General features: G+C 34.1%; 3 protein-coding genes across 3 annotated transcripts; all 3 read left to right on the top strand.

The window, feature by feature from the left end:
* The first annotated feature begins 257 nt into the window (after positions 1 to 257).
* LOC143613016 (beta-amylase 2, chloroplastic-like) lies at positions 258 to 5828 on the top strand. The gene is made up of 9 exons (XM_077086851.1): positions 258 to 503; positions 2421 to 2492; positions 2588 to 2791; positions 2867 to 3061; positions 3152 to 3316; positions 4370 to 4630; positions 4715 to 4933; positions 5494 to 5713; positions 5783 to 5828. The coding sequence occupies exons 1-9, from the start codon at positions 273 to 275 to the stop codon at positions 5803 to 5805; spliced, it is 1590 nt and encodes a 529-aa protein (XP_076942966.1). The 5' UTR covers positions 258 to 272; the 3' UTR covers positions 5806 to 5828.
* Positions 5829 to 12610: 6782 nt separating this feature from the next.
* Positions 12611 to 15327, top strand: LOC143611391 (beta-amylase 2, chloroplastic-like). The gene is made up of 7 exons (XM_077085603.1): positions 12611 to 12694; positions 12954 to 13073; positions 13686 to 13724; positions 13806 to 14009; positions 14100 to 14294; positions 14368 to 15006; positions 15091 to 15327. The coding sequence occupies exons 1-7, from the start codon at positions 12611 to 12613 to the stop codon at positions 15325 to 15327; spliced, it is 1518 nt and encodes a 505-aa protein (XP_076941718.1).
* Positions 15328 to 22130: 6803 nt separating this feature from the next.
* LOC143612994 (beta-amylase 7-like) lies at positions 22131 to 26795 on the top strand. Its single transcript, XM_077086836.1, has 11 exons — positions 22131 to 22163; positions 23486 to 24030; positions 24210 to 24497; positions 24594 to 24668; positions 24774 to 24977; positions 25075 to 25269; positions 25364 to 25528; positions 25594 to 25854; positions 25936 to 26154; positions 26266 to 26485; positions 26565 to 26795. Exons 2-11 carry the CDS (start codon positions 23587 to 23589, stop codon positions 26591 to 26593), a joined length of 2100 nt encoding a protein of 699 aa, XP_076942951.1. The 5' UTR covers positions 22131 to 22163; positions 23486 to 23586; the 3' UTR covers positions 26594 to 26795.
* Positions 26796 to 26859: the final 64 nt, after the last annotated feature.

The raw sequence follows: 26859 nt of genomic DNA, 5'->3' as shown, positions 1-26859 counted from the left end.
ATACATAAAAATAATTATAATTATATAAAAAAGATAATTGATACATATGAAACGAGATGAGTCCCCAAACAGAAAACGAAACTTACTCACAAGCCAAGCTCGTGAGTCCCCAAACTCGAGCTTTGAAATCACAGCTAAAAAGTCGAGCTCGTTTCCACCCCTAAATTCATCTTTACGTAAAACTTAAAATTCCGTTGATCTCAATATCTCGGATACATCTTCTTCTTCTTCCTTTAAATCCCCAAAACCTGAAACCATGACCTCATCCTCCCATGGCGATAACCACCGCGTACGCTATGCTAAAATGCTCCACAACCACCTCTTCAAACGCTATTCTCTTCCGGCACTCATTTTCACCTCCTTCCGCACTTCAATTCACTCCTCGTTCTCATCATTTGAAGCTCAATTTGACCTCTCGCACTCGAATTTCGTCCGCGTCAAGTGATCTCGCGGAATCCTCTGGTTTCAGTGATTCAATTTGTGCCTCTGATCATCACCGTCAGGTAACTAATCACGAATGTGATGTTTAATTATAATTATTATAGTGTTTTGTTGTAATTGTGATTAGTTTTAGTTTTAGAAGTCAATTTGTTTTAGATATATTATTTTATACATAAAATTATAATAAAAAATATATATAAAAATAATTCTAATTATATTAAAAAAATAATTGATACATGGTAAATGAGCCGAGCTTGAGCTTGAGCTTGAAAATTTATCCATGAGCCGAGCTCGAGCTTTAAAAATAGAGCTTGAAACGAACCGAACTCGAGCTCAATTTAACCTCTCACACTCGAATCTCGTCCACGTCAAGTGATCTCGCGGAATCATCTGGTTTCAATGATTCAGTTTGTGCCTCTGATCATCACCATCAGGTAACTAATCACTAATGTGATGTTTAATTATAATTATAGTGTTTTGTTGCAATTGTGATTAGTTTTAGTTTTAGGAGTCAATTTGTTTTAGGTTTTTGTGGCTTATGAAATTGTGATGTGAATTTATTATTTAGGTTTAGTTTGGGATCAACAACATGGAGAATAGACAATGTTAAATTTGAACAAAATTTGTGATGTTTTTTTTCTTACTTATTGTAGGGGTGTAAATGAGCAGCTGATCCCGAGCGCGAGTAGGATTACTCTTGGCTCGTGTTGACTTACGTGAGCTTGAGCTCGGCTCGTTTCGAGCTATTTTACTAAAGCTCGAGCTTGATTCGTTTCAGGTCTTTTTATTAATGCTTGAGCTCGGCTCATGAGTCGTATTTTCAAGCTCGAGCTTGACACCTGAACAATTATAAACGAATGATTTTTATTGTTATTATAATGCAATTTTAAGCTCAAGCTCGGCACCTGAACAAATTATAGACAAATGATAGGGGTGTAAACAAGTCGAACCCAAGCACGAGTAGGATTAAGCTCGGCTTGTGTTGACTTACGGGAGCTTGAGCTCGGCTTGTTTTGAGCTACTTTTCTAAAGCTCTAACTCGTCTCCTTTCGAGCATTTTTTTAAAGCTTGAGGTAGGCTCCTTAAAAAGTTATAAAGAAGTGATTTTTATCGTTAGTATGATGTAATTTGTAAAATAGTGTTTTCATTATTTCATCCAATCAAAATTAAGATTTTTTTTTTCAGATTTAACATGTTAAGAACAGAAACTGTGTTGTTTTTATTTATTTATTTTTGTGGAATAATGTTAAGGCACTTTTAGAAGTCAATTTGTTTTAGGCTTTTGTGGTCTAAGAAATTGTGATGTGAATTTATTTAGGTTAAATTTAGGATCAACAAAATGGTGAATAGATAAACCTAATATAGTTTCTGTTTCCTTAACAGTTTTTTGAACAAAATTATTTTTCGCATAAAAGTATTATTTTGCAACATAAAGTCCATCCACATATTAAATTTGAACAAATTTGTGATTTTTTACTTATTGTAGCAGTGTAAACGAGCCCAACCTGAGCTCAAGTAAGAATGAGTTCGGCTTGTACTTTTGACTTATGAGAACTTGAGCTTGGCTCGTTTCAAGCTATTTTTCTAAAGCTCGAGCTTGACTCGTTTCGGGCTCTTTTTTCCTAAAACTCAAGCTCGGCTCATGAGTCGATTTTGTAAGCTCGAGTTTGGCACCTGAACAAGTTCTAAAGAAATGATTTTTATTGTTATTGTAAAATAATGTTTTCATTATTTCATACGGTCAATAAATGTTAAGAGACTTTTATGATAAAACAGAAACCGCTTTGTTGTTTTTTTTTTTTGTGGAAAATAATGTTAAGGTACCTTTACGGGAACCGATAGAAGGTTTGCTGGTTTTTTATATGCAAAAAACTGTTAAGGGACTTTTACGAGAAAGAATATAAAGTATGTTGCTTTTGTATGGTATTTTGCCGATACATAATGATTATACTTTAACCTTAATAAATTCTGTTCTGTAGGTCACTGAAATTGTCTCAGAGGAACGGGATTTTACAGGCACACCACATGTTCCTGTTTATGTTATGCTACCAGTAAGTCTGTTAATGTATATTATTATTAGCACTACACTAAAAACACTTGTAACCTTTACATTGCATCTTGTTTTGTTAACATATTTGAAATTCAGTTGGGGATCATCAACATGGAGTGTGAACTGGTTGATCCTGATGATCTAAAGAATCAGTTAAGAACGCTGAAGTCAATTAATGTTGATGGTGTAATGGTTGACACCTGGTGGGGGATTGTTGAGGCCAACAATCCCCAACAGTATAATTGGAAAGGTTACAAGCAACTGTTTTCGATAGTGCGTGAATTAGATCTTAAGTTACAGGTTTGTTTTCCATAGTGTGTATAATTTTTTATTATTTTATAAATCGAAGGGACGGTAAGTATGATTTGTGTTTAGGTTGTAATGTCATTTCATGAGTGTGGAGGTAACATTGGTGATGATGTTTATATTCCACTGCCTAAATGGATAAAAGAAATCGGTGAAGAAAATCCAGATATTTATTTCACAGACCGAGATGGAAGGCGAAACCCTGAAAGTCTTACTTGGGGAATTGATAAAGAACGTGTTTTGAGAGGCCGTACTGCTGTTGAGGTATTAGATTTTTGCTGATAAAAGTTGTGACATTTAACAAAATAAACATTAAAAGTTGATAAAAAGTTGTTTTGTGCATAATATATGCAGGTATACTTTGAGTATATGAGAAGCTTCCGAGTTGAATTTGATGAATTCTTCCAGGATGGGAGCATTACCGAGATTGAAATTGGTTTAGGAGCGTGTGGAGAATTGCGGTACCCGTCTTACCCTGCAAAACACGGTTGGGAATATCCCGGTATTGGTGAATTCCAGGTACCTTTATATAAACAAATAAGTATATAACCACTAGACATCATGACATTACATGATTATGAATAGTAATTGAAGATGGAAAGTTTGACTTTTTTTCTTATGAATTGGTCGAGTTTAATCTCTTAACTGGTGAAACATGTGAAGTACAAAAAGTTAGCTTTAAAAGAAATGGGTGAAACATATGAAGTAGAAAAAAAAAGGTAGCTTTAAAGGAAATGGAAAGTCACCCAAAGTGTATTTTCAGGGCATAAACAGTTAAAAGCTACTCCATATTTGGACTTGAAAAATTAGATAAACTTCAAACTAAATATATTATTTAGTATTCAGACTAATTATGTATAAATATATTCAAGAAATAGACAAAAAGTGTTTCAGGTCAAAGCTAACAACTAGGGGTGTTCACGGTTTGGTTTTAAACCTCAAAACCGGTCATTGGTTTAGTTTTGCGGTCGTTTTTGGTCGGTCATTTCAAAATTTTCAAACAGTTTATAGCGAAAACCGGCTATATAAAACTGGACTAGACCGTAAGATTTGATAATATATTTTAGTTTTCTTTTATATATATTATATTGCATGTATTTAGTTATCTAGGTTTACCTGCACACACTTGAACACAGTCAATGAAATGTCTTACTTACACACACTTGAATATATTGAATTAGGTATAGCTGAAGTTCTTAACTGTTAATGAAATATCTTAGTTACACACACTTGAATATAATTAAGAATATATTTCTTGTTATCATGTACGGTCAGTCTTTCAAGGTGTATCTGTTTGCAGCAACTGTTAGAATATATTTCTTTTGTTATAGTTGCTATTTTTGCACCAATGAAATGCTAATGAATTATCTTAGTTTACAGAAACTCTTTAATACACTTTTACACTACTATAGTAGATATAGTATGTAATATGCACTATGTAAAATATTGACTGTTGAGACTTAAGTGCCAACTGTAACAGTTTGTTTTATGAATTCTAGACCATTTTTTATTTTATATTTTTTGTGCATTTTAATAAAGGTTTAATAAGCCCACACCGTGTTTACCTTGCAGTGCTATGATAAATACCTAAGAAAGTTTCTTCAGAAAGCTGCAGATGCAAGAGGACACTCGTTTTGGGGTAGACCGCCTGATAATGCAGGCACTTATAATTCTCACCCTCAAGATACCAAATTCTTTTGTGACGGTGGTGATTATGACAGCACGTATGGTAGATTTTTTCTAAATTGGTACTCTCAATATCTCATTGATCATGGTGACAAAGTACTAGCAATGGCTAATTTAGCCTTTGAAGACACTCCCATTGCTGTAAAGGTAAGTCAATTATTCATATATTCAACACTGATCACATTATATGTTATAACCAACATAAAGTTTTCATTTTTCATGGATGATCAGTTATCAGGTATTCATTGGTGGTACAAAACCACCAGCCATGCAGCTGAACTGACAGCTGGATTTTACAACCGGGCTAACCGTGATGGATATGCTCCAATTGCTTCAATGTTAAAGAAGCATGAAACTGCTTTAAACTTTACGTGTGTTGAATTGCGTACGATGGACCAGCAAGAGGGGTTTCCGGAAGCAATGGCTGACCCTGAAGGGTTAGTCTGGCAGGTAGGTAGTTATATATAATAGGTACTTATATAGGGTGTAAACGAGTCGAGCCCGAGCTCTTCTAGCTCAAGCTCAGCTCGTTTTGACTTATGAGAGCTCGAGCTCGGCTCGTTTCGAGCTCATTTTCTAAAGCTCGAGCTTGGCTCGGGCTCAGCCCGTTTATTATATATGTATTAATTTATATACATTTTTAATTATTTTTATATAATTTGAGACAGACCTTAAACAAGCCTAAGCTCAGCTTGAGCTCACGTAGTACCTTAAACTAGCCAATGCTCAGCTCGAGCTTGGCTGTGCAGTGTGAAATTACTGCATTAAAGTCCAAAATATGTAAAACATAAAAATACACAAGGCTCGAGGTTAGGCTCGATAACTAAATGAGCTTTATTTGAGGCTTGGGCTCGGCTTGAGCTCGAAAAAGCTTGGCTCGTTTCGAGCCTTTTATCGATCCGAGCTTGAGTAACTCGCGAGCAGCTCGGCTCATTTGCACCCCTACTTATATACAGACCGATGAAATTTGGGGTTAATCTTTATATAATTAGTTTTTAAACATATTTTAGGTGTTGAATGCTGCATGGGATGCTGATATACCAGTTGCCAGTGAAAATGCACTTCCGTGTTATGATAGACAAGGGTATAACAAGATATTAGAACATGCAAAACCGAGAAACGATCCAGATGGTAGGCATTTATCCGCTTTTACCTACCTTAGGCTCAATGACGCTCTCTTTGAAACACACAACTTCAAGGAATTTAAACTGTTTGTCAAGAGAATGCATGGTAAATCTCGCTTAAATTTGTAATATGTTGATAAGCCTTATGTAGTTATTAATTTGTTTTCTTAAACAGGTGAAGCTGTGGAGAATCTTTAGAACTGCATCCAAATTGACCGATACCTTTGGCTTTCTACTAGAACTTAAATTGATTTTCCCTTAAAATCATGTATTTGCGGTATTGTGGTAATGATTTTCTGTTTAATTCGCTTATTTTCCGGTGTAAACTGTATATGTAGCATCAGGTGCTTTGCAGTGATACTGATTTTCTATCCACCTCGCATACTTTTCGGGCAAAGAAGCTTAAAAAATTGTATAAAATTTAACTTTACATAGCATAAAGTTGTGAAGTGGTTCATTTGGTGATCTAAAATACCAATATACCATAAATTAAAATAAATACTTTACTGTGTTGTATGTGAAAATATTAGTATTAATAAATTTAGTAAACTTTGAGATTCAGCAGCTCACCCCAAAGCGAATTCCTTTCCGACTAGATCGTTGGCGCATGGACATTCACAATGTCGATAATTTCTATCAGCCCCGCCTAATTTCAAGACACCATAATGGTTAAGGATATACTCGATCGCTCACTGGATGCCACTTGAATTTCATTATAGATCGATCTTCAAATGAGCAAGCTTGCCTAAAGGTAGACATGCAAATTATAGCTAGTTATCCGAACCGAAACTGGTTATTAACCGATACAGTAGAAACCGGTTAGTAAATGATGGTTAGGAACCGGTTTGGACTTTTGAGACATGAACAAGTTGTAACCGATTGAAACCAACGGTTAGGAAAGGAACTGGATAATCGATAATCGGTTTCTTACATCCATTCCTTTTCTGCTTCTCTGATTATTATGGCCCTAAAAAGATCTGAAAATCAAAACATTATAATTTTTGCACATTAGAAATGACCATTCAGCCAATGACTTGAACTGCATATTTAACAGTAGCATGCTGCAATTATCAGTTAATTATCTATGGTTTTTGTGAATCAAAGTATAGGTAATGTATCACGAACACGGAATTTGATCTCAATCAAGATCGAATCTTTCTGTTTATAATGATTATCGACACTTTCACACAAACTACATAGTCCTAACCTTCTATTTATATTTAATAACATTCTAAGCATACCATGAGTCATGACTCAAACTCCTAATATCTACTAATGTAATATAACTACATAAACTTCCAAAACATCTTAACTAAATAGATAAACAATTTAACCTTCAAACTATTAATTAAATCCAATTTAATAAAACTCTTTCGAAGTATGCCTTCAACTTTTACTCTTTTTTGAAACCCGTTAGCTTTCTTGTTGATCTGTTCATATGGCAGCACACTCTTTGCTTCTTCCATATGCTCCCTTGTTTCGAAACTTATTTCCAAAATCGATGGATCGTTCTCATCAAACTCCATCGTGTGGTAGTTGGGATGCAAATAGTTCTCCACCGTCTCATATTGCTCTTGTTGGCTCCCATTAAGATCTCTGGTGCTGATTTGCATCGTAAACGTCCCATCACTGTATAGATGCTCTTCGTGAGCTTCCATTCCCATGTATCGGCAACACGTGACCTCTCCACCATATATATTATGTGAATTTGAAGCTAATATTTGGTTAGCTTCTTCTTCGCTTCCCATAAGCACTATACAACTTCGTGTATACATGACGTCTGGTCGATGAACAAAGCATGCATCTTCCACGGTTCCAAAGTGACTGAAATGCTCGGTTACTTGTTCCCAAGTCGTAAACAATTTCAAATTCGTCACCAACACACACCTATTTAGAACATTTATGTCATCTTCATCATGGAGAGGCTTATTTGCAGCCATTTTTTCACCTTCTTCAGCAATAGTAGAATAATAATAAGCTAAAGAACAATAAACAACAAAAGCATCATTAAAAGGTTGAGGAGAGCAGCATTTTTAATTCATAATAAAATGTAACACATATATTAAAATGTTTGTAGGTAACTTAAAACAAACTTATAATTAAAATATAAAGCATTTGTAAGTTCTTAACTAACATTTAAAGTAGCTACAATGAAATATAAAACCAAAAAACATATCATTTCATATATGAAAATGCAGATAAATGAATAACAAAAAACTCATTTGCATATTTACCCATTCTTAAATAACTTTTTTTACAAATTGACCCATTTCAATTTATTTTATTAAAAATAATTTCTATAATAACAATTTTACCCTTACATTTAATTAGGGTTACAAACAAGCCGAATAGCTCGCGAGCTACTCAAGATCGGCTCGTTAAAATGCTTGATCAAGCCGAAATTAATAAAACTCGAGCCCGAGCTCGAGCCTAAAAATAAGTTCGTTTAATAAACAAGCCCGAGTTTCACTTATCAAGCTCGAGCCGGCTCACGAGCCTAAACCAGCATGTCATTTATATAATTTTTTAAAATAGATGTTTAATAACTATTAATTAATATATATAATGTTATGAAAAATCAAATAAAAATAACTTAATATTAAGTATATTTTATACATAAAGTTATAATAGAAAAATAAGTACAATTATATAAAAAAATAATTGATAAATAGTAAACGAGCCGAGCTCGAGTTCTGTGTAAGTTGAACGAGCCAAGCTCGGCCTCAGCTCTGCGTAAGATAAACGAGCCAAGCTCAAGCCTCGAGCTAGGCTTGGCTCTTTTGCACCCTACATTCAAGAAAACTTTAAAAACGACCTATAATTAAGGAACCAAAATTACCCATGCTAATATATTTGATTAAAAATACTTTTACTAAACACAAATCAGTTTTATGCCAAAGACAAGAAACCATTTAAAAAAAAAATCACTTAATAATGATTATCAAGTGAACAAAAGCTAAAATAATAAAATAACTAAAAAGATTGAATATAAAAGTAACCTTTGAATTCTTATGGTCGCCGTATTGTTCGAACAAAACAAAACAAATGATTTTTTTTTTAGGGTTTTTTCACTGTTTTTAAAGGAGGAATTAAAAAAAAAGTAACAGATCCTGGCCATCCATTCCTTTTAATCTCATCCGTTTATTATTGAGAAACTTTTCAAAATATCTATTTTAAGTTTTTAACCTTCCACTTTATAAGATTGTCAATGGAAATTAAAAGTTTTGTAAAATGTCTACTATAAAAATCGTCGGTATGCTTGTTTAATGAATCCTAGTCGTAGTCGCCTGAATTGTAAGCCAATAAAAGCAAGTTATTTGTCAGCTATTCGTTTGGTCTGACTATTTTTAAGAAAAATATGACGGTTTTTAAAAAAAGGTCGAAAGCACGACTTTTGATGGCACACATTTAAGAGGCCCCCACTGTTGCCTCCCGTAGGAGCCTGGACTGAGTCTCAGTCCCAGTGTAGCTGACCATCCTCTCGAACCAGATGCTTATCATCGCCCTAACCACCTTGACTCATCCAAACCAGTGTGTTTCATAAATCAAACCAACAGAATCGACATAAACTGCAATCGTGGAATTGAACTGCACCAACTGCTATGTCACGAAACTAGCTAAAGTGTCACAAATGATTCTATTTTCTCTCTTTTATTTTGCGTTTCTCTCGACCCAAATATATACATTTATACCAACGAATCATTACATTTTTGTGGCTATGCCTCAAAAGCTAATGAACCCATTCTCGGACAACTTTTATTTTGCTTTTCACAATGTTCATAATTCCTCTTATCCTCGTTTAATTTCCCGACACCATAATGTAGTAAAGCATAAATTCGATCCCTAAACATAAATAGACTGTCACACCCCGACCAAAGGCGGTGGAACATGCCGAGGTGTAACGATTGTCCATAAGCACATGACACTAATTAAAGTGACAGTATTTAATAAACTCATTTCATTTCACAACATCGAAAATGTCACATAACAATTATCCATAAAATAACCATAAACAAGATATCACAAATATGGCAAATTGATATTGTTCATTTTTACTAATATCCTAAGGTCTTTGATGTCGTTTTCTTCACAATCATAAATCAACCAAGATGCAAACCTGCAACATTTCATAAAATAAAGTTTGTCAACACAAAGGTCGGTGAGCAATTCATAAGTTTAATCATATTAGTATATAATAAAGATAGCCACAAAACTTGCATACGAAACGATAAATAAAAGTGGTAATTTGGATAAATAGATATCGCTAAACACATTAGCGACACCTAGCTATAAGGGGATGCCAAATAGTCTAGGATTTTATAGTTATCGTTAATTGCATTACGTTAACGACACCTTGCTATAAGGGGATGCCAAATAGTCTAGGATTTTATAGTTCTACCAACCAAAAGCGATAAACACATAGGCATATAAGCATAGAACACCAAATCGAGCAATTATTTATGTAAAATATACAACTACGTTTGTGGTTTAAGATTCAAATATAAATCATTTTGTTGAATAAGTATGAAATGTCACCCCAAAATAAAAGATGGAAAATGGGGTATGAAGTACTCACCTTCAAGTAGTAAACTTGAAAGATGATAATTTGGAGATTTGTCGGAACGACGAGTTTAACGCACAATGCCTAAAAAGAAAAGAAGTCTTGAATTTAGAAAGGTTATCTTGAAGATCTTTAAACAAAATAAATGTTGAGAAATGTAAATAATTAAAGTTCAAGGTTTAAAATGTGACTATTTAAGAATTTATAATAATAACCCTTTAAAAATGTAAGTTTGCTCGAAACCGGGTTAAAGTATCTAACCTTAATATTTACTCAACCTATGTTAAGTAATAAGGTAGGTAAAATGCAAGAATGCAAATCCCTTTGGAATAAAGATACTAAAACTGGTTTTTTTTTATCGAGTGTTCGGGTTGTCGGTTCGGGTCTTGATAATTGGTCAAACCCAAAGTCAACTTTCCAAAATATTGAATGTTATGAGATAACTCAATAAAATTTAATAAGACTTAACCAAGTATGTAGTTCCATTGTTTTAGAACTAACAACGCACATTAAGCGAGTGTTCGGTTTTGTCGGTCCAAACTTTGTTATGAGATCAAGTTGGATCCAACATTTCCAAGTACTTAAGAAAATATTTAAAAATCAATTTGTAACTATTTTTAAAGAAATATACAAGTTTTGATGGCTAAAAAAAAACACACTTGTGTGTCTTAAGCGAGCAAGAATCGGTTTGGTTCGGTTTCCATCTCACAACAAGTTCATAGATGGTTTCCACATGTCCAAACACTAAAGAACTTGTATAATAATGTACAAATAGAAAAAAAATACCAAAAGTTAACAATAAAGTCTTTAAACAAAAGTTCGGTTTTCGGTTCGGATCGTGTTTCGGGTTAAGACCGAGGTAAGATTCTACAAACCCATAACCATAGAATTTGTAAACATGATTTTAAGATCTAACACTACGTATGTTTAAACAAACAAAAACTAGTAACAAAGTTCGGTTTACGGTTTAGAGCTATTTACGGTTAAACCGAAGCATAGACTCTTAAAAACCCATAACCATGGAACTTGTAAACATGACCAACAAACTAAAATAAGCAAGATTAATATGTATGAACAAGTTATATAGATGTATATATATCAAGGACACGAAGTCCTCCAAGAAGCCTTGCCTTATGGGGTCCGAAACCTCACCGACCGGAATCGGAGAAGTAACTACCAAAGGTAAACAAGGGGTGTATATTATATATATGTTGCACAACCATAAACAAGTATTAATAAGGCTACATAAACTAATTAAGATGAAAGACCAAAATCCTTCAAGAACACTTAAGAAGATAACCTTGAATCTTTGATGTTTGAGAGAGTTTTTTTTTTTTTTTGGAGTTGTAACAAGGGAAAATGAAGAGGAAAGGTGGTGTATATATAGGGTAATGTTGGTGGTCAAATATGGGTGTGAGACACAAGAGTTTTCATGCAAAATGGATTAAGACAAAAACACAAAACAAAAAAAAAATAATAAATAAATAAATAAAAATAAAAATAAAAATAGGATGTTTTCAAGACCCAACAAGTGTGAAACAATATTGTAACATAAATCCATCATTTTGATTATAACATAAGCTTCGGTTTACAAATCGGGTCGGTTTACATAATAAACAAATACAAAAACGAATACAAACAAGACCTGAAATTGACGAATGTCACATAGACGCCACTTGAGTTTCGATATAGATTGATTTCGGAATCTACTTAACAAGTAGACTTATATCTTTTCCTAATCATGGGTACATGCAGAGATGCAAATCCTAACTGGTTAAAAGGATCGAAGTCAGAAACTAAACCGGAACCAGTTATTAAGCGATATAAAGAAAGCAGTTAGCAACCGATTTGTAGCGTTAACCGAACATAGGTTAATACGATTAGTGCTAATAAGGTTAATTTCAATAGGTTATTATCAGTTAACTGATTAATAACCAAACCAGCCGGTTACATTAAAACCGTAACCGGTTTTGACTGTTTGACCAATAACCCGGTTATGGTTACTAACCATAACCAGTTATGGTTAGTAACTGATATTTTAAAAACCCAGTGTCCAAGATTTAAAAGGCCCAACACTTAAATCCTCATGACCAACCGATTAACCCGGCCCACCAGTTATAGACAACAGGCCCAATATGCATGCACTAAAGAAGATGAATCATATTATATTATTTTTAGAATCAATGTACGTTTTCTTCCCTTTGTTTGGTTTCTGCTGCGTTAGGGTTTAGACTTTAGCCATGGTTCGTGTACCACCTGCAACAATTCCCATCCATTTGAGGTATATTTATATATATGCACCTTACAATAATAATAATAATAATAGTGGTGGTGGTGTAGGAGTAGGAGTAGGAGTAGGAGTAGGAGTAGGAGTAGGAGTAGGAGTAGTAGTAGTTGTAGTATGTGTTTTATTGATATTGCACAAGTCAAGGGCGAAATATAATGGGGGCCGGGGTGGCCCCCTGTCACTGCCGTTTTTTCGTTTATAGAGTAAATTTAAGCGATTTTGTTCAAAAATTCCTAGAGGTACTGGGTTTGTGACTTCGGTCATCGCTGTGATGAAGCCCAAGCTTCGCCACTGGCACAAGTTATTACGTATTGTTAATATTTTTTTAATTTGTTTTGTGTGTGGTGATCAACCAAACAGAAATCCGAGATCCCTTTCTTTGTATAAGACCGGAGACTGTCCTTTGGTATGTAACATTAAACCAAACCTTTATTATCATCCTTAATGCTCTATTGTTTTGTTTTGCTTTGTTGTTGATTTAATTGTGTCTTTGTTTAGCTGGAGAGGTCAATTGCCAGGATGTGTTGTTGCCATGGAAACGGCCGGATGTATGAAGCATTACCATCCGCAAACACGCCTAATCAAAAGGAAAGGAAGCGCAACATCTCCTCTCGGGATGTAAGACAAACGCTCCCTCTTATTAAGAGCATGTTTGGGATTGAGTTTGAAAACAACTTATTGGCTTACTGGTTTTTTCAAAAAACAATAAGTTGAAAAATTGTTTTGAAATCACAAAAGTCTTTCTTATTTTAGCTTTTTGAAAGAGTTAAAAACTGTTTTCTAAAAGCCACAAAATCCTGGCTTTTTGAAAAAGCCAATAAGTCACTAAGCTGTTTTGAAACTCAATCCCGAACATGCTCTAAGAAATAAACTTATCAAACAAGGATTTCAGATTCTAGTTTTTTATTGGCATGCTTCAAACAGAAAGTAGCCTTGAAACAAATTAATTAAATGTTGTTTCCAGCCAAGATTTTTGATAAGTTTATTTTTTGTTTTGTTTAGCTATATGAGTGGTACGCCAAGATGATTCGAACATCACCCAGAAGAGATCTTTTCAAATACACTATAAGAAGGCATCATCAGCTAATAAGAAAAAGAAAAAAAAGGCAAGCTGAAAACCGCGAGATCTTGTCTCAGTATGTAAGAACACTCTTATCCTCGCGGTTTTAAGAAATTGTGATGCATAATATGGATGCAAAATGATCTTACCGTAAACCGAATGATCTGTAGGTAGGCACACCGCGTGTTCCTGTTTATGTTATGCTACCGGTGAGTCTATTAGTTTTATATACTCTTAACACACTTGTATATATTGCACCTTGTTTTCATTTATTAATATTTGAAATTCAGTTGGGGGCTGTCAACATGCAATGCCAGTTGTTTGATTTTATGGATGTCTTCGATCAATTAAAAGATCTGAAGTCGATTAATGTTGATGGTGTAATGGTTGTCGCCTGGTGGGGAATTGTCGAGGCTAACAATCCCCGAGAGTACAATTGGAGTGGTTACGAGATACTCCTTGGGCTCGTGCGTGAGTTTAATCTCAAGTTACAGGTTCGCTTTGTTTTCCTATAGTTCTTAATTGTTGTAGAAATAAATTCACCCTAGGAATGATACTAAATAATATGATTTGAATTATTTCAGGTTGTAATGGCATTTCATGAATGTGGAGGCAATGATGGTGATGATGTTTATATTCCATTGCCTAAATGGATAAAGGAAATCGGTGAAGAAAATCCGGATATATATTTTACAGACAGAGATGGAAGGCGAAACCCTGAAACGCTTACTTGGGGAATTGACGAAGAGCGTGTTTTGGGAGGCCGTACTGCTCTAGAGGTAGTAGAAACTAGAAACAAAAAACAAACAAAAAGTGTATGTTCCAAGAGTGACATTGATAAATGTTGTGCAGGTATACTTTGAGTTTATGAAAAGCTTTCGGGTTAAATTTAATAAATTCTTTAAGAATGGAACCATCAACAAGATTGAAGTTGGTTTAGGTGCTTGTGGAGAATTGCGTTATCCGTCTTACCCTGCAAAACATGGTTGGGAATATCCAGGTGTTGGTGAATTTCAGTGCTATGATAAATATTTAAAAAAGTGTCTTGAGGAAGCTGCCGAAGCAAGCGGGCACTCAAATTGGGGTAGCCCACCTGATAATGCGGGTTCTTATAATTCGCAACCTCAGGATACCGGCTTTTTTTGTGACGGTGGTGACTACCGTACCGAATATGGCAGATTCTTTCTGAATTGGTATTCTCAGGGTCTCATTGATCATGCTGACAGGGTACTAGCCATGGCTAAAATGGCCTTCTCTGAAGACACTCCCATTGCTGTAAAGTTATCAGGCATTCATTGGTGGTACAAAAGTGGCAGCCATGCAGCTGAATTGACGGCTGGATTTTACAATACGGTTGATCGTGATGGCTATGCTCCAATTGCTTCAATGTTAAAGAAGAATCAAACTGCTTTAAACTTTACATGTGTTGAACCGCGTACATTAGAGGGGTTTTCGAAAGCAATGTCTGACCCCGGAGGGTTAGTTTCTCAGGTAGTTAGTTAAAATACGTAGTTATTTTCAAACCGTTGAAATTTGGGATTATTTTTTATATAATAATTTTGAAATATATTTTAGGTGTTGAATGCTGCATGGAATGCTGGTATATCGATTACAAGCGAAAATGCACTTTCGTGTTTTGATAGACAAGGGTATAACAAGATATTAGAATACGCAAAACCAAAAAACGATCAAGATGGTAGACATTTATCGGCTTTTACCTACCATTGGCTCAATGAAGATCTCTTTGAAGAAGACAACTTCAAGGAATTTAAACTGTTTGTCAAGATAATGCATGGTAATCCTTTCTTCTAATCTGATATATGCATGCTACTTTGTTTAGTACACGTGCATATTCAAATAGGATTATTGGATTTTGATTAGTCAAACTTTTAGGTCGGAATTAATTATAATAACACAGGATATTTCTAGAGACATCAACTGTGAACTCATTTTTCTCCAGCATTCTCATATGTATTTCTCACGTCATCAAAAACCTAACAAGGCTACTCAATTTTCAGTTAGTATATACGGGATTGCGAGAGAGACTACGGAAAGTTCAAAGTTGTGTGTGTCTTTAAACATTTCCAGAGTTTGGATTAATCCCAGTCAATATAAGAAAGTTTGTATTATTAACATAAAATAACTATTCAAATACGCTTTAAGTTCAAATAAAATGTTTTTTTTATATTATCTTTTGATTTACAATACTTGTATGTATGTATGTATGTATATTAGGCCACATGTTCAACAATATGCTGTTTTTATGCATTAATGAACATAAACCCCTGATGTATATGTTGATGAGCCTTGTGTACTAATTAATTGTCCCCTTAAACAGGTGTGAAGCGGTTAAAGCAAAATCAAAACCGGATCCAGATCGACGTTTAAGCTGTTTTGCAACTTACCTTAGGCTTTCTACCAGAACTTGCCGGTTATGATACATTGATTTGACATGCCTATAAATTGAAATCTTTGAAAACTCTTGCGCATTATCATGTATTTGAGCCAATGATTTCCTATTAAACTCGCGTATTAATGCCGTATATTAGGTTCTTTGCACTTTTGCAGTGATACTGATTTTTTTCATTTATTTATTCTCTAGTTAGCGAGGCTATAACGTGATAGTTAAAGGGTGGGCAAGTTTAAACTCATTGTACGTGTCTACATATGACGTAGCAAGATCTACAGCACATAGCCTTATAGTTTGGTTCACAAGTGGGAGGTAATTTATACACTTAAATTGCTTTATACATCATCATTTCTATTGTTCATAACTTCATCACAAATTTATATCATTAACATACTGTTTGTCTTTTTTAAGGAATCAAATTAGTCACTGGCTTGTGCACATTAAATATAGTAGTAGGATGCATAAACTTACATCCTACCAACAATCAAGTATCCTGCCGTTTTCAATATATATATTTATATTTATGTTTATGTTATAATGAAGCTGACTTTTATTGTATAACTATCACGTGGTTATATAAAACTGCATGATAGGTGACTTGCTATCAAGCCTAACTAGAGCAAATGGTGAAATTTGTATTGTTGGTGAGCGCATTGGTCATGGTTCTCGATCTAGCACGGTGACGTACAGTGTACGACTCATATCTTAGAAGGCGTGCCATGTACCAACGGAGCCGATACCAAATGTAGCAACCTACTTATCGCATAATTTTACGAGTATTGATACGAACAAAAAGGGGCCAAAGTCCAAAGGGGCTTATTATAAAGAGTAAAATAAATAGGTTTATACAAACACTTTTGACTTTATTTAAAAAAGAAAAGTATCATTTACTTCTAAGCAGGTTAGAATATGTTGTTCCAAGTGTAAAATATGTTGTCAACGGCATTTTTTATAATATATTGTACAAATTTGTAGGGTCAAGTTAATTGATAAGAATGAAAAGCATGAGAAAGATTTGTGGCTACATAAAAATAAAAAATAATAAAAAATCATAATTCAAAATTTAATAAAGAAATGAAAAAAGTGAAAACACAAATTCTTTCCACCGTCTTTCTCGTTCTAAAAAAACAAAAATAATAAAAAATGTTGAGTGAAAAATATCATTGTGTCTTTTGTTTATCATTATGTTTTGTGTTTATTTTCGTCATTGATTGTATCTTTTTTCTTGATATTGTGTTATATTACTCAAAATTGTGTTATATTTTGTTCGGCATTGTGTTATATCACTCAACATTGTTTTTTCTTAGTTATAATTATGTCTTTTGTTCATTTTCATCATTGTGTATTTGATCTCAGTATTGTATTTTCTCGTCATCTTTTTTTTAAACGAGAATGATGGGGGAAACATTTTGGTTTTTTTAATTTTTTTCGTTTTTTATTTATATTTTGAATAACGATTTTTTTATTACTTTTAAGGAGTTTTTTATGTGGTCGCAATTCCTTCTCAAATTTTTTATTTTTGTCTCCCTTTCTATTTTAAGTTTACCTCAAATTTGTATTCTAAATAAGATTTTCTGAGTTAAGAGTGTGTGACAAGAAACTAGGTGTGTCCTATAATATATAAACTTACATAAGTTTGCCGCTTACACTACACCATCTAACTATATGATTATGCTATTATTATTATTATTAATTAAATTCATCTATAATTAACTTATCTCAATTTACGGATCGTATTAGTCGAACGATGCCATGATGCACATGCTTGATCAAGTTAAAATCAATAAATGCATAGAATAGATAAACTTACACGCTTTATTGTCATTATTATTATTAAACTTGTATCAAGACGAAATTTACTTTAATTATATACTTAGCAAGTGGATATATTAAAATTGCATAATGAAGCTATAGACAATGAGTTAATTATATCAATCCTAAAGTAAAGGCTAGAACCAAAAACACTGGTGAAACTTGTGTTTTGTGTGATGTTGGCGATCGCACTGGTCGTGGCTCCTGTAGCACGGGGACAGTGTGCTTCTCTTTCTATCTTACAAGGCGTATGTACCAGGGGACCCACTCGAAGCTGTTGTGACTATCTTAAATCAGTCACCAAATGTTTGGGTCCAAATGTCGGAGCTACACATGTGTGTGTGACGCTCTTGAATCACTCGAGCTCCCTATCACCTACCTCAGCTATTGTGGTACCGGTGTGGTTGTGGGTACAGATGACTATTGTTGAACATACACATTCGCTCTTTTACTTTTGTGCCTTTGGTTCGTGGTATTCTACCCTCAAGCGAGAATGTGTTTTATGTTTTTCATTTAGTTATAACTTATAATAACTTACGGTGTTTGATACGTTAAATAATGAATATGCTCCTAGAGTCCTAGATGGAGGTGAACGCGTTGTTTGTGTCACAATGTGTTGCATTTAATCTTGTTATTAAATAAAACAACTATTACACGTGTCAATAATTTGTTGCTTTGATTTGTTTAAGAAAATGATTATGTTTATACTATTACTAGGTTATAAACCCGTGTATTACACGGGTTTGAAAAATTAAATCTCATTCATTATCTTATTAATTATTATATGATTTGGTTCTTCAAGTTGCAATAATCATATACATAACACACATCAAAACTCTTGAAAAATCATAAGAGCCGAAATATGTAAACAAATTGCTTTTAAGTATATTGTTGTGTTAGTTTCAACATATCTTGCTATTGAACTAACAACTGCAAGAGTTTCTATCGGTAAAAAAAATTACCAAATGATTCAAATTGAGGGTTTAATGATATTAAATTATTAGCCATTCATAACCAATAAAAAATAAACTTGTGTGGCTTACTTCATGTCCTTTTTTTTCTAATTCATGCTTTAGGTTATAAAATTAGAAGCAAGGGCAACTGCATACAAGGAACTAAACAGTTATAGTGAGTTTTATATTTGTGTGTAAAAGTAAAAACAAAAAAGCGTAAAGAAAACATGTTTCGGACCAAAAGTTATATTTTTCCTAAAATAGCCAGTTTTGGCCTTAACTTGTACCGACCAAACCGGTTCTTATGCGTTGTGCCAATTGACATGACCCGTCCGTTTTGCTAGTTATAAGAGAATACAAGTAGCAAATTTGACCCATTTACTTAAAGGGTCGAATACAAGTTGAACTTGCCCGAAATATTCCAAGTCATACTAAAAGTGGGCTGTTTCAACTTGAACTTACTGTGACCCATTACGTAAATCAAAGTAAAAAAACTGTTGGAAATGTTTTATTTACAACAAATAAGTATCTCATTGAAAACCAAACCATTATTCCTCCCATATATCAAACAATTTTGAGCTTCTTCTATAAAAGATACAACACAAACAAATCATAATAATAAACAACCAACTTAAAAGAAACAAAATATTATTTTGAACACCCTTCTCATGATCTTACTTCTTACAATGATTTTGTATAAAATCAGTTTGCAACACCTATAATTACAACCATTTTCCTATCATTTATAATATTCAAGTAAACTTTATGGCTTTAACTTGCAACATATGAAATAAAACAAAATTAAGTGTTGTGCCTATAATTGACAACACAATGTCTTGCTTCATAAAAACAATTGGATATAAACATATCATCAAGGAAACAAAAACTCACCATGACACCATTCTATTTTAGGGATCAAAGCAACTCATTTTTTATATAAGCTTGGCCCTAAAACTCTAGTTGATGCAAGTTTGTGACAACGAATAAGCACAATGAATTTCACTATCAGTTAACATGTGACAAAAAAATGCACATAATTATTAGATCTGAAAGAAAGAGTACTGATATGCACCATCATCAATCTACTATTCTCCGTGAGTGCTAAATTATGTCACTTTAGCAAAAGTTATCAATACACTTAAAAAAGTTTATCATATAGAATTAATAGTAAAAAATAATCAAATGAGATGATCCTTTTCGTATTGCTCAGAGTAAAGACGAATCGTGACACCTTTTGAACCGGTCACTAATAAACTAAAAATACACAACACAAATTTACACACACTAAAATGAGTTTCAAAAGTTCTACATGCATTCTTTTAATTCTAATTATTTTTACGTTATTTACTACTTAAAAAATTATAGATATATCATTAATATGGAATGTTAAAAATATTTATTAGTAGTTTTAATTAGATAGTTATGACTTTTCAAAATTAAACATAATGATGCCACTTGGCAAAAAAATGAGACAATTAGGTGCCAGGTGGCACAGCAATGGTTTTTGTTTATTATAATAGTAGATGTAGGCTATCGAGGAGATTGCTGGATATAATTCATAGTGTGAGGCTGTGATACAAGAATTTGGTATACGCACAAAATATAAAATTATGTTTGCAATAGTATCAAATAAAAATTACTATCATAAAGCTGTGAGTTACAAAGTTACGTTTTGGTTATCTTTTCCGGTTAAAATTTTGACAAGATATATTAGAAAAAACAAATACAAAAGTTCAAAAACCTGATTTAGTTGGCCCTAGTACGATCACTTGGCTGTGGGCCGACGGCCATCACCATCTTCGGGCTGAGCCCTGGGACCCTTCATCTTGTCTCAACAATCTCATAGCTAAAGTAACAACTTAGTTAAAAGTTGAAACAAGGAGGAAATCAAACACCATAAACCAATTTCAACTAAGGTTTTAAACGCCTTTAACACTCTAGTAGAAATATAACTTTTTAAATATGGATATCTCATTAAACTTTGTTTCGTTTTAGACACAGTTTAGTTCATTTTAAACCTATCATAGGGTAGACTGCGAACTTAGCATATAATATATCTTACTACTAACTACTTGTAATTATTTGTGTCCAAAGTTAATTAAAAAAAAATAAACTCATTTTCCACTTTAAGGATATACTTTCTCTCACAATTTTTTTTTGCAACCATGAATGTGTATGGTCTTGTGTCGGACATGATTTATGTGTTTGTATGATTTAAACCCGTCAAACTGCGAACACCGCATGTCCATATGATTTAAACGTATCCATTTTTATACAAGGTGCTGGGTAATATGAAAAACATGAAATGATCAGGTGTTTACCATGTACAACAACGCTATTATCATTTTGGTGGAATGATCGGGGGTTCGAATCCTGAAAAGAGGATTTTTCCCCGACCTTTTACATAATTAGAAGTGGTGGTGTTAAATAAATAAAAGAAAAAAGAAGTAACATTTGGTAATGTTAAAAAAAAGTTAATGAATAGGGTTGAGCTCGGGATGGTACCGGTACCAGTCCAGAAAATCCCGATCCCGAAATTATGAATTTTTGGTACCGATACCGGGATTTCATTTGAGAAATACCGGTATCGTACCGATATTGAAAATTCAAACTTGATACCAGTTCAGTACCAATCGGTAGGGGTGTGCATGGGTCGGTTTGGAGCGGTTTTAGGTCAAACCCATGACCACAACCAATATGTCAGTTAATAGATAACTATAACCATAACCGATTTGTTATGATGGTTTCGGTTAATCGGTTTTAAAGGTTATAGCGAGTCGGTTATAGATCGTTTAACCGTGACCAAAACAATGTAATTAAGCCTAAAACTTTGGTACTAAATATTACCAAAAAAATTAAATAACATGATATAGTTCAACAAAATATATAATCCATAATATTAATAATATATATTCAAACAAATGATAAATGGATTAACTTCCTAGTAAAAGTAAATTACATAGTAAAAAAATGAGAGCATTATTAATTTATTCCCTTCTTTAATTTTCTTCAAATTATCAACAACGTTTTCTAATTATACTCTATAAAATTGAGAATCTTGCAAATAAGGTGATTTAGTTATGACGGCTTTGAAATTATTTTTAACTAAAACCGACCCGTATTTAACGATTTTAAAAATTTCATTAAACCGAGACACGTTATTAATTCACGTGAAATTGAGGTATTCTGGTGACACACAATTCTCGTGGGTCCATTCTTTCCGCACGCACAAATCGTGTGACTCACACGTATGGTTTCTTATCCTTCACACACACCCAATCCTCATCTCACCCGTGCCAATTTCCATCTTTCACACGAGCCAGTCAACCAACCTAATCTCGCCGGAAATTACAATTTCCACCGGCGTCATGTGTTTTCTCTCCGGCGGACGATAACTCCGGCGACCTCGTCTTTCACCTGATCTATCGAGGCGGAGCTCTAACGTCGTTCACCTAACTCCGGCGGATGTAACGGTGACGGATATTTTTTATTTTTTTTTAATTATTTGATGATTTTGAATGATATGAAATGTTGAATGTTGCGGAATTTAGGTTAGTTATGTCAGTTTGTGAATATTATGATTTTCTGTTGATGAATATGTGTTTTTCACCTGAATTTTATTTTTTATTTACTTTTTGGCATGAGAAAATGTGAATTAAAATATCTAATTCATTGATTATAAATAAAAGTATTTTTTTATTAAAATGTTTTAATGACTTGTTATAATAGAAAATGTTGAGTGTTGCTGAATTTAGCTTTTTGTTATGCTATATCATGATTTTTTGATGATGAATATGCGTTTTTTTGTTTGAATTTTACTGTTTATATGCTTTTTGACATGAGAAGATGTGCAGAATGAATGCGTAGAAATTAGAAAATAAAGTGTTTTGAGTTTTTTTTGCAGAGGTAATGATAATTAGGTGTGTTCTTAGATCATTTTGAATTAAATATTATACTTCATTGATTTTAGATAAAAATTGTAATAAATATAAAGTATTTTTTCAGTTAAAATAATTTGATAATCATTTGATGATTTGTTATAATAGAAAATGTTGAATATTGCTGAATTTTGATTTTTATTGTGCTAGTTGTTGAATATCATGATTTGTTGTTGATGAAAATGTATTTTTGATAATTTGTTATAATTTTTTTTTGTGTATACTTTTGCACTTGGGAAAATGTGCAAAAATTTCATATTCTTATGTGTAGAATATAGATTGTTGAGTTTTTGCAGTGCTAATGATAATTTGGTGCGTTCAATGGATGCAAAATAGGAAAAGTGGATTTTAATAATCCAAATTATGATCTGTTGGCCGATTATAAATTTATAATTCATACTTACAGTTTGACCATTGATAACCCTAAATTTTACTTTTTTTGCAAAGAGCAATCATGGTAGCATAATTATCATAGATTTTACACTCAATTTACATTTGTGTTATATTCGATTTGCTTGCATGTTTCTCCATTTCGTTCATGATCATGATTGTGAAAGAAATCGAGTGAAAATTAAGTATAAATTTATGATGATTATGCTACCGGGAATGCTATTGGCAACAGAAGTTAAAGCTATGATCATCATTGATCAAAGTGGAAGTATGGATTATAATCAATAGGTCATAGTTAGGATTATTAAAACCCAAATTTCCTGCAAAATATTGTGTATGAGAAAAGAATTATTAATACTCACATCTTGATTTATTTCTCAGTTAAAATACCTGATTCATGATTTTAGATAAAAATTGCAATAAATATAAAATGTTTTCCATTTACAATGAATAGTAATATGTGACAGAATCTACTGGAGATAGAAAGTATGTACGGTGCTGATCATGAAAGGATTCTTATGTCTCTAGCATTTTGAGGCCTTAATATAGCCTTTGCAGTCTGCAAGTTATGGAGACTGATGTGCAGAGATTCGGGACTAGCGAAGAAGACGATGAAGAAATGGGATTGGATGTGAAAGAGGAAGGCGAGAATGATGAAGATGATGACGAAAAAAGCTCAACACCAACAATGGTAGGTGTTGATGGTGGACTTGTTACATCAAACAGAACCAATAACAGGTTTCAGCATCAACATCAGCAGCAGTTTCAAGATCAGTTGACCCCACAAGGAGGTGGTCAAAGAAGGTGTAGACCAACAGAAGAAAAGGAGAGAACAAAGCTTCGTGAACGACAACGGAGAGCGATTACTGCAAAGATCTTGGCAGGCCTTAGAAGACATGGGAATTACAATCTTAGGGTTCGAGCCGATATTAATGATGTGATTGCAGCCCTGGCTCGGGAAGCTGGTTGGGTTGTTCTTCCTGATGGAACCACCTTTCCTTCAAGATCACAGGTATTATTATGTGTTTATGATCAAGATATTATTATCCACATGGAGCAGCATACAATAGCCATGCCTTGCTGGCTGTTACTATCAATATTAAATTCCTCTGCAAGAGCAATAATTGCACATATACCAAGTTTGTCATACATACATTAATATATGTACGTCATACATACATTAATGCACAGGGTGTGAGACCTGCTACCGGTGCATCAGCTACTGTGGTAACTTCATCTCCCTCGTTGCCACTTCAGCAGAATCAAGTGGCTTCTCTTAAAGGGATATCTTCCACCTGTCCAATTGGGATGAATGACGAGGCGTGCCAAATGAAGGGTCTCTATGTTCCTTCTTCTTCTTCTGGTTATGACACCTCAGCAAGTGCTCGATCACAATCGTCTCATATGCTAGGAGTTGAAGTTGATGGTCCGGATGATCCCATCATAGGCGTATCTGTAGATACTGTTGGTGGTAGGCAGGTTTGAGGATGATTTGTGTATTATTTTTCTGTTTTCAAATAATCTTTTTCATTTCATTGTGTAATATTATTTACATCACGTTCTTAACTTGTTTAGGTTGACATGCGGTCAAAGTTACAGGAACGATATTTTGCTGGCACTCCTTATGTTCCAGTTTATGTATTGCTTCCCGTAAGTACATACTTTTTATGTAGAGCTTAATTAATCTGACAGTATCTTTCTTGGATAAGAATATTTTTGAACTGCGTATGTGATGTATTACAAACCCGTCTGCAGTTGGGAGCAGTTAATATGAAGTGTGAGCTTGTTGATCCAGACAATCTTTTGAAGCAATTAAGGATCTTGAAGTCAACTAGCGTTGATGGTGTAATGATCGACTGTTGGTGGGGCATAGTGGAAGCACACGTTCCACAAGAATACAACTGGAAGGGGTATAAAAGACTATTCCAGATGGTACGCGAGCTTAAGCTCAAGTTGCAGGTATAAATTATGTCAAATGCTCGTGTCAACAACACCGATTATATTCAAAATCAAACCAATGATTATTACCTGAATATTATTATCTAAATTGGCTTAGGTAGTGATGTCTTTTCATGAATGTGGAGGAAATGTGGGCGATGATGTGTGCATACCTCTACCACATTGGGTGGCTGAGATCGGTCGAAGCAATCCCGACATATTTTTCACAGATAGATCTGGAAGACACAATCCGGAATGCCTCTCGTGGGGGATTGACAAGGAACGTGTTCTAAGAGGTCGCACTGCCTTAGAGGTATTATTTTTCAATCTAGTAAAATTGTTATTGTTATTAATTATTATTATTATTATTATTATTGACATGTTAATGCTGTCAAAACATGATGCAGGTTTACTTTGACTACATGAGAAGCTTCAGGGTTGAATTTGACGAGTACTTCGTAGACGAAACCATCTCAATGGTTGAAATTGGATTAGGTCCATGTGGCGAGCTTCGGTATCCATCTAATCCTGTAAAGCACGGTTGGAGATATCCAGGTGTCGGTGAATTCCAGGTAATCATTTATATAAACTATCTTGAATTATTGTTTAATATCCAACTAAAATGTTGTTCTTTCAGTGCTATGATCGGTATATGCTGAAGAGCCTAACAAAGGCGGCTGAAACAAGGGGCCACTCGTTTTGGGCTAAGGTACCAGAAAACGCAGGCTCCTATAATTTCCGGCCGCATGAAACCGGATTCTTTTGTAACAGAGGAGATTATGATAGCTACTATGGCAGGTTTTTCCTCAATTGGTATTCTCAAATTTTGACCAGCCATGCAGATCGGGTTCTTTCTCTTGCTAAATTTGCTTTTGAAGGAACATTCATTACTGCAAAGGTTAGTCGGCTTTTAACAAAACTGTTTGCTTGAATATTATTATGAAGACAAAACAAAATTAATTTTGTTATTCTTGAGCAGGTACCTGGTATTCATTGGTGGTACAAAACCGCAAGTCATGCTGCTGAGTTAACTGCCGGGTTCTACAACCCGTCTAACCGTGACGGGTATGCTCCGGTTATGGAAACGTTAAAGAAACACGGGGTTGCCTTAAACTTCACATTGGCTCAAATGGGCATCTCGGATCCACACATGGATTCTTCAGAAGCGTTTGAAGATCCTGATGGTTTAGCTTGGCAAGTAAGTATGTGAAACGGGCTGGGTCGGGTCGAGTCGGGTCAGGTGGGTTGACCAAAAAAGTCAACGTTTTGTTTTCGGGTTAGAAATGATTTTGAACTTTTTGGAAAGCAGGTGATGAATGTTGCTTGGGATTGTTGTATACCAATAACGAGTCAGAATTCTGTTCCATGCCTTGATAAAGTAAGTTATAACCATGTGCTTGAGAAGGCGAAGCCTCTGAATGATCCAGACGGAAGACATTATTCTGCTTTCACTTATCATAGACTCGGTCCACTTCTCATGGAACCTCACAACATTATGGAGTTCGAACGATTCGTCAAAAGAATGCACGGTAAATTCATTAATCATTTTTCACCTCATAATATTATGTTAACGATTTGACAGTATCGTTTGATGGTCTTAATTTGCAGGAGAGGCGGTTCTTGAAATCCATTCGTAGGTCAAGGCAACGTCTTTTTAAATACAAGATGTGCAGCATTATCTATACTAACAAGACCCCAGTGGGAAACCAAGGTTATATTTAGTGTTGTTACTGTAAATGTTAATACAAGTGTAGAAATCCCGATCCGTTCGAAGAACATAAAGTAAATTAGTTAGTGGGTTTAGAGGCTTATAATGATAATGACATTTGAGATCATTCATTGATATTTGATACACTCGAAATTTGCGGAAATGGAATGAGATTTTACCAACCCAAAGCAATAA

Source organism: Bidens hawaiensis, unplaced genomic scaffold, assembly GCF_021521415.1.
Source record: "Bidens hawaiensis isolate Kalapana, Puna unplaced genomic scaffold, B.hawaiensis_p1.1 tig00002236_1, whole genome shotgun sequence".
Lineage (NCBI taxonomy): Eukaryota > Viridiplantae > Streptophyta > Magnoliopsida > Asterales > Asteraceae > Bidens > Bidens hawaiensis.
This window is presented reverse-complemented; position numbering and strand designations above follow the sequence as displayed.

Coding starts and splice junctions, on each gene's coding strand:
- LOC143613016 (XM_077086851.1), top strand. CDS start 273: ATGGCGATAACCACCGCGTACGCTATGCTAAAATGCTCCACAACCACC. Junction 3,317..4,369: donor CCGGTATTGGTGAATTCCAG/GTACCTTTATAT, acceptor TTTACCTTGCAG/TGCTATGATAAATACCTAAG. Junction 4,631..4,714: donor ACACTCCCATTGCTGTAAAG/GTAAGTCAATTA, acceptor ATGGATGATCAG/TTATCAGGTATTCATTGGTG.
- LOC143611391 (XM_077085603.1), top strand. CDS start 12,611: ATGGGGGCCGGGGTGGCCCCCTGTCACTGCCGTTTTTTCGTTTATAGA. Junction 14,295..14,367: donor GAGGCCGTACTGCTCTAGAG/GTAGTAGAAACT, acceptor AATGTTGTGCAG/GTATACTTTGAGTTTATGAA. Junction 15,007..15,090: donor CCGGAGGGTTAGTTTCTCAG/GTAGTTAGTTAA, acceptor AATATATTTTAG/GTGTTGAATGCTGCATGGAA.
- LOC143612994 (XM_077086836.1), top strand. CDS start 23,587: ATGGAGACTGATGTGCAGAGATTCGGGACTAGCGAAGAAGACGATGAA. Junction 24,669..24,773: donor CAGTTTATGTATTGCTTCCC/GTAAGTACATAC, acceptor ACCCGTCTGCAG/TTGGGAGCAGTTAATATGAA. Junction 24,978..25,074: donor AGCTTAAGCTCAAGTTGCAG/GTATAAATTATG, acceptor AAATTGGCTTAG/GTAGTGATGTCTTTTCATGA.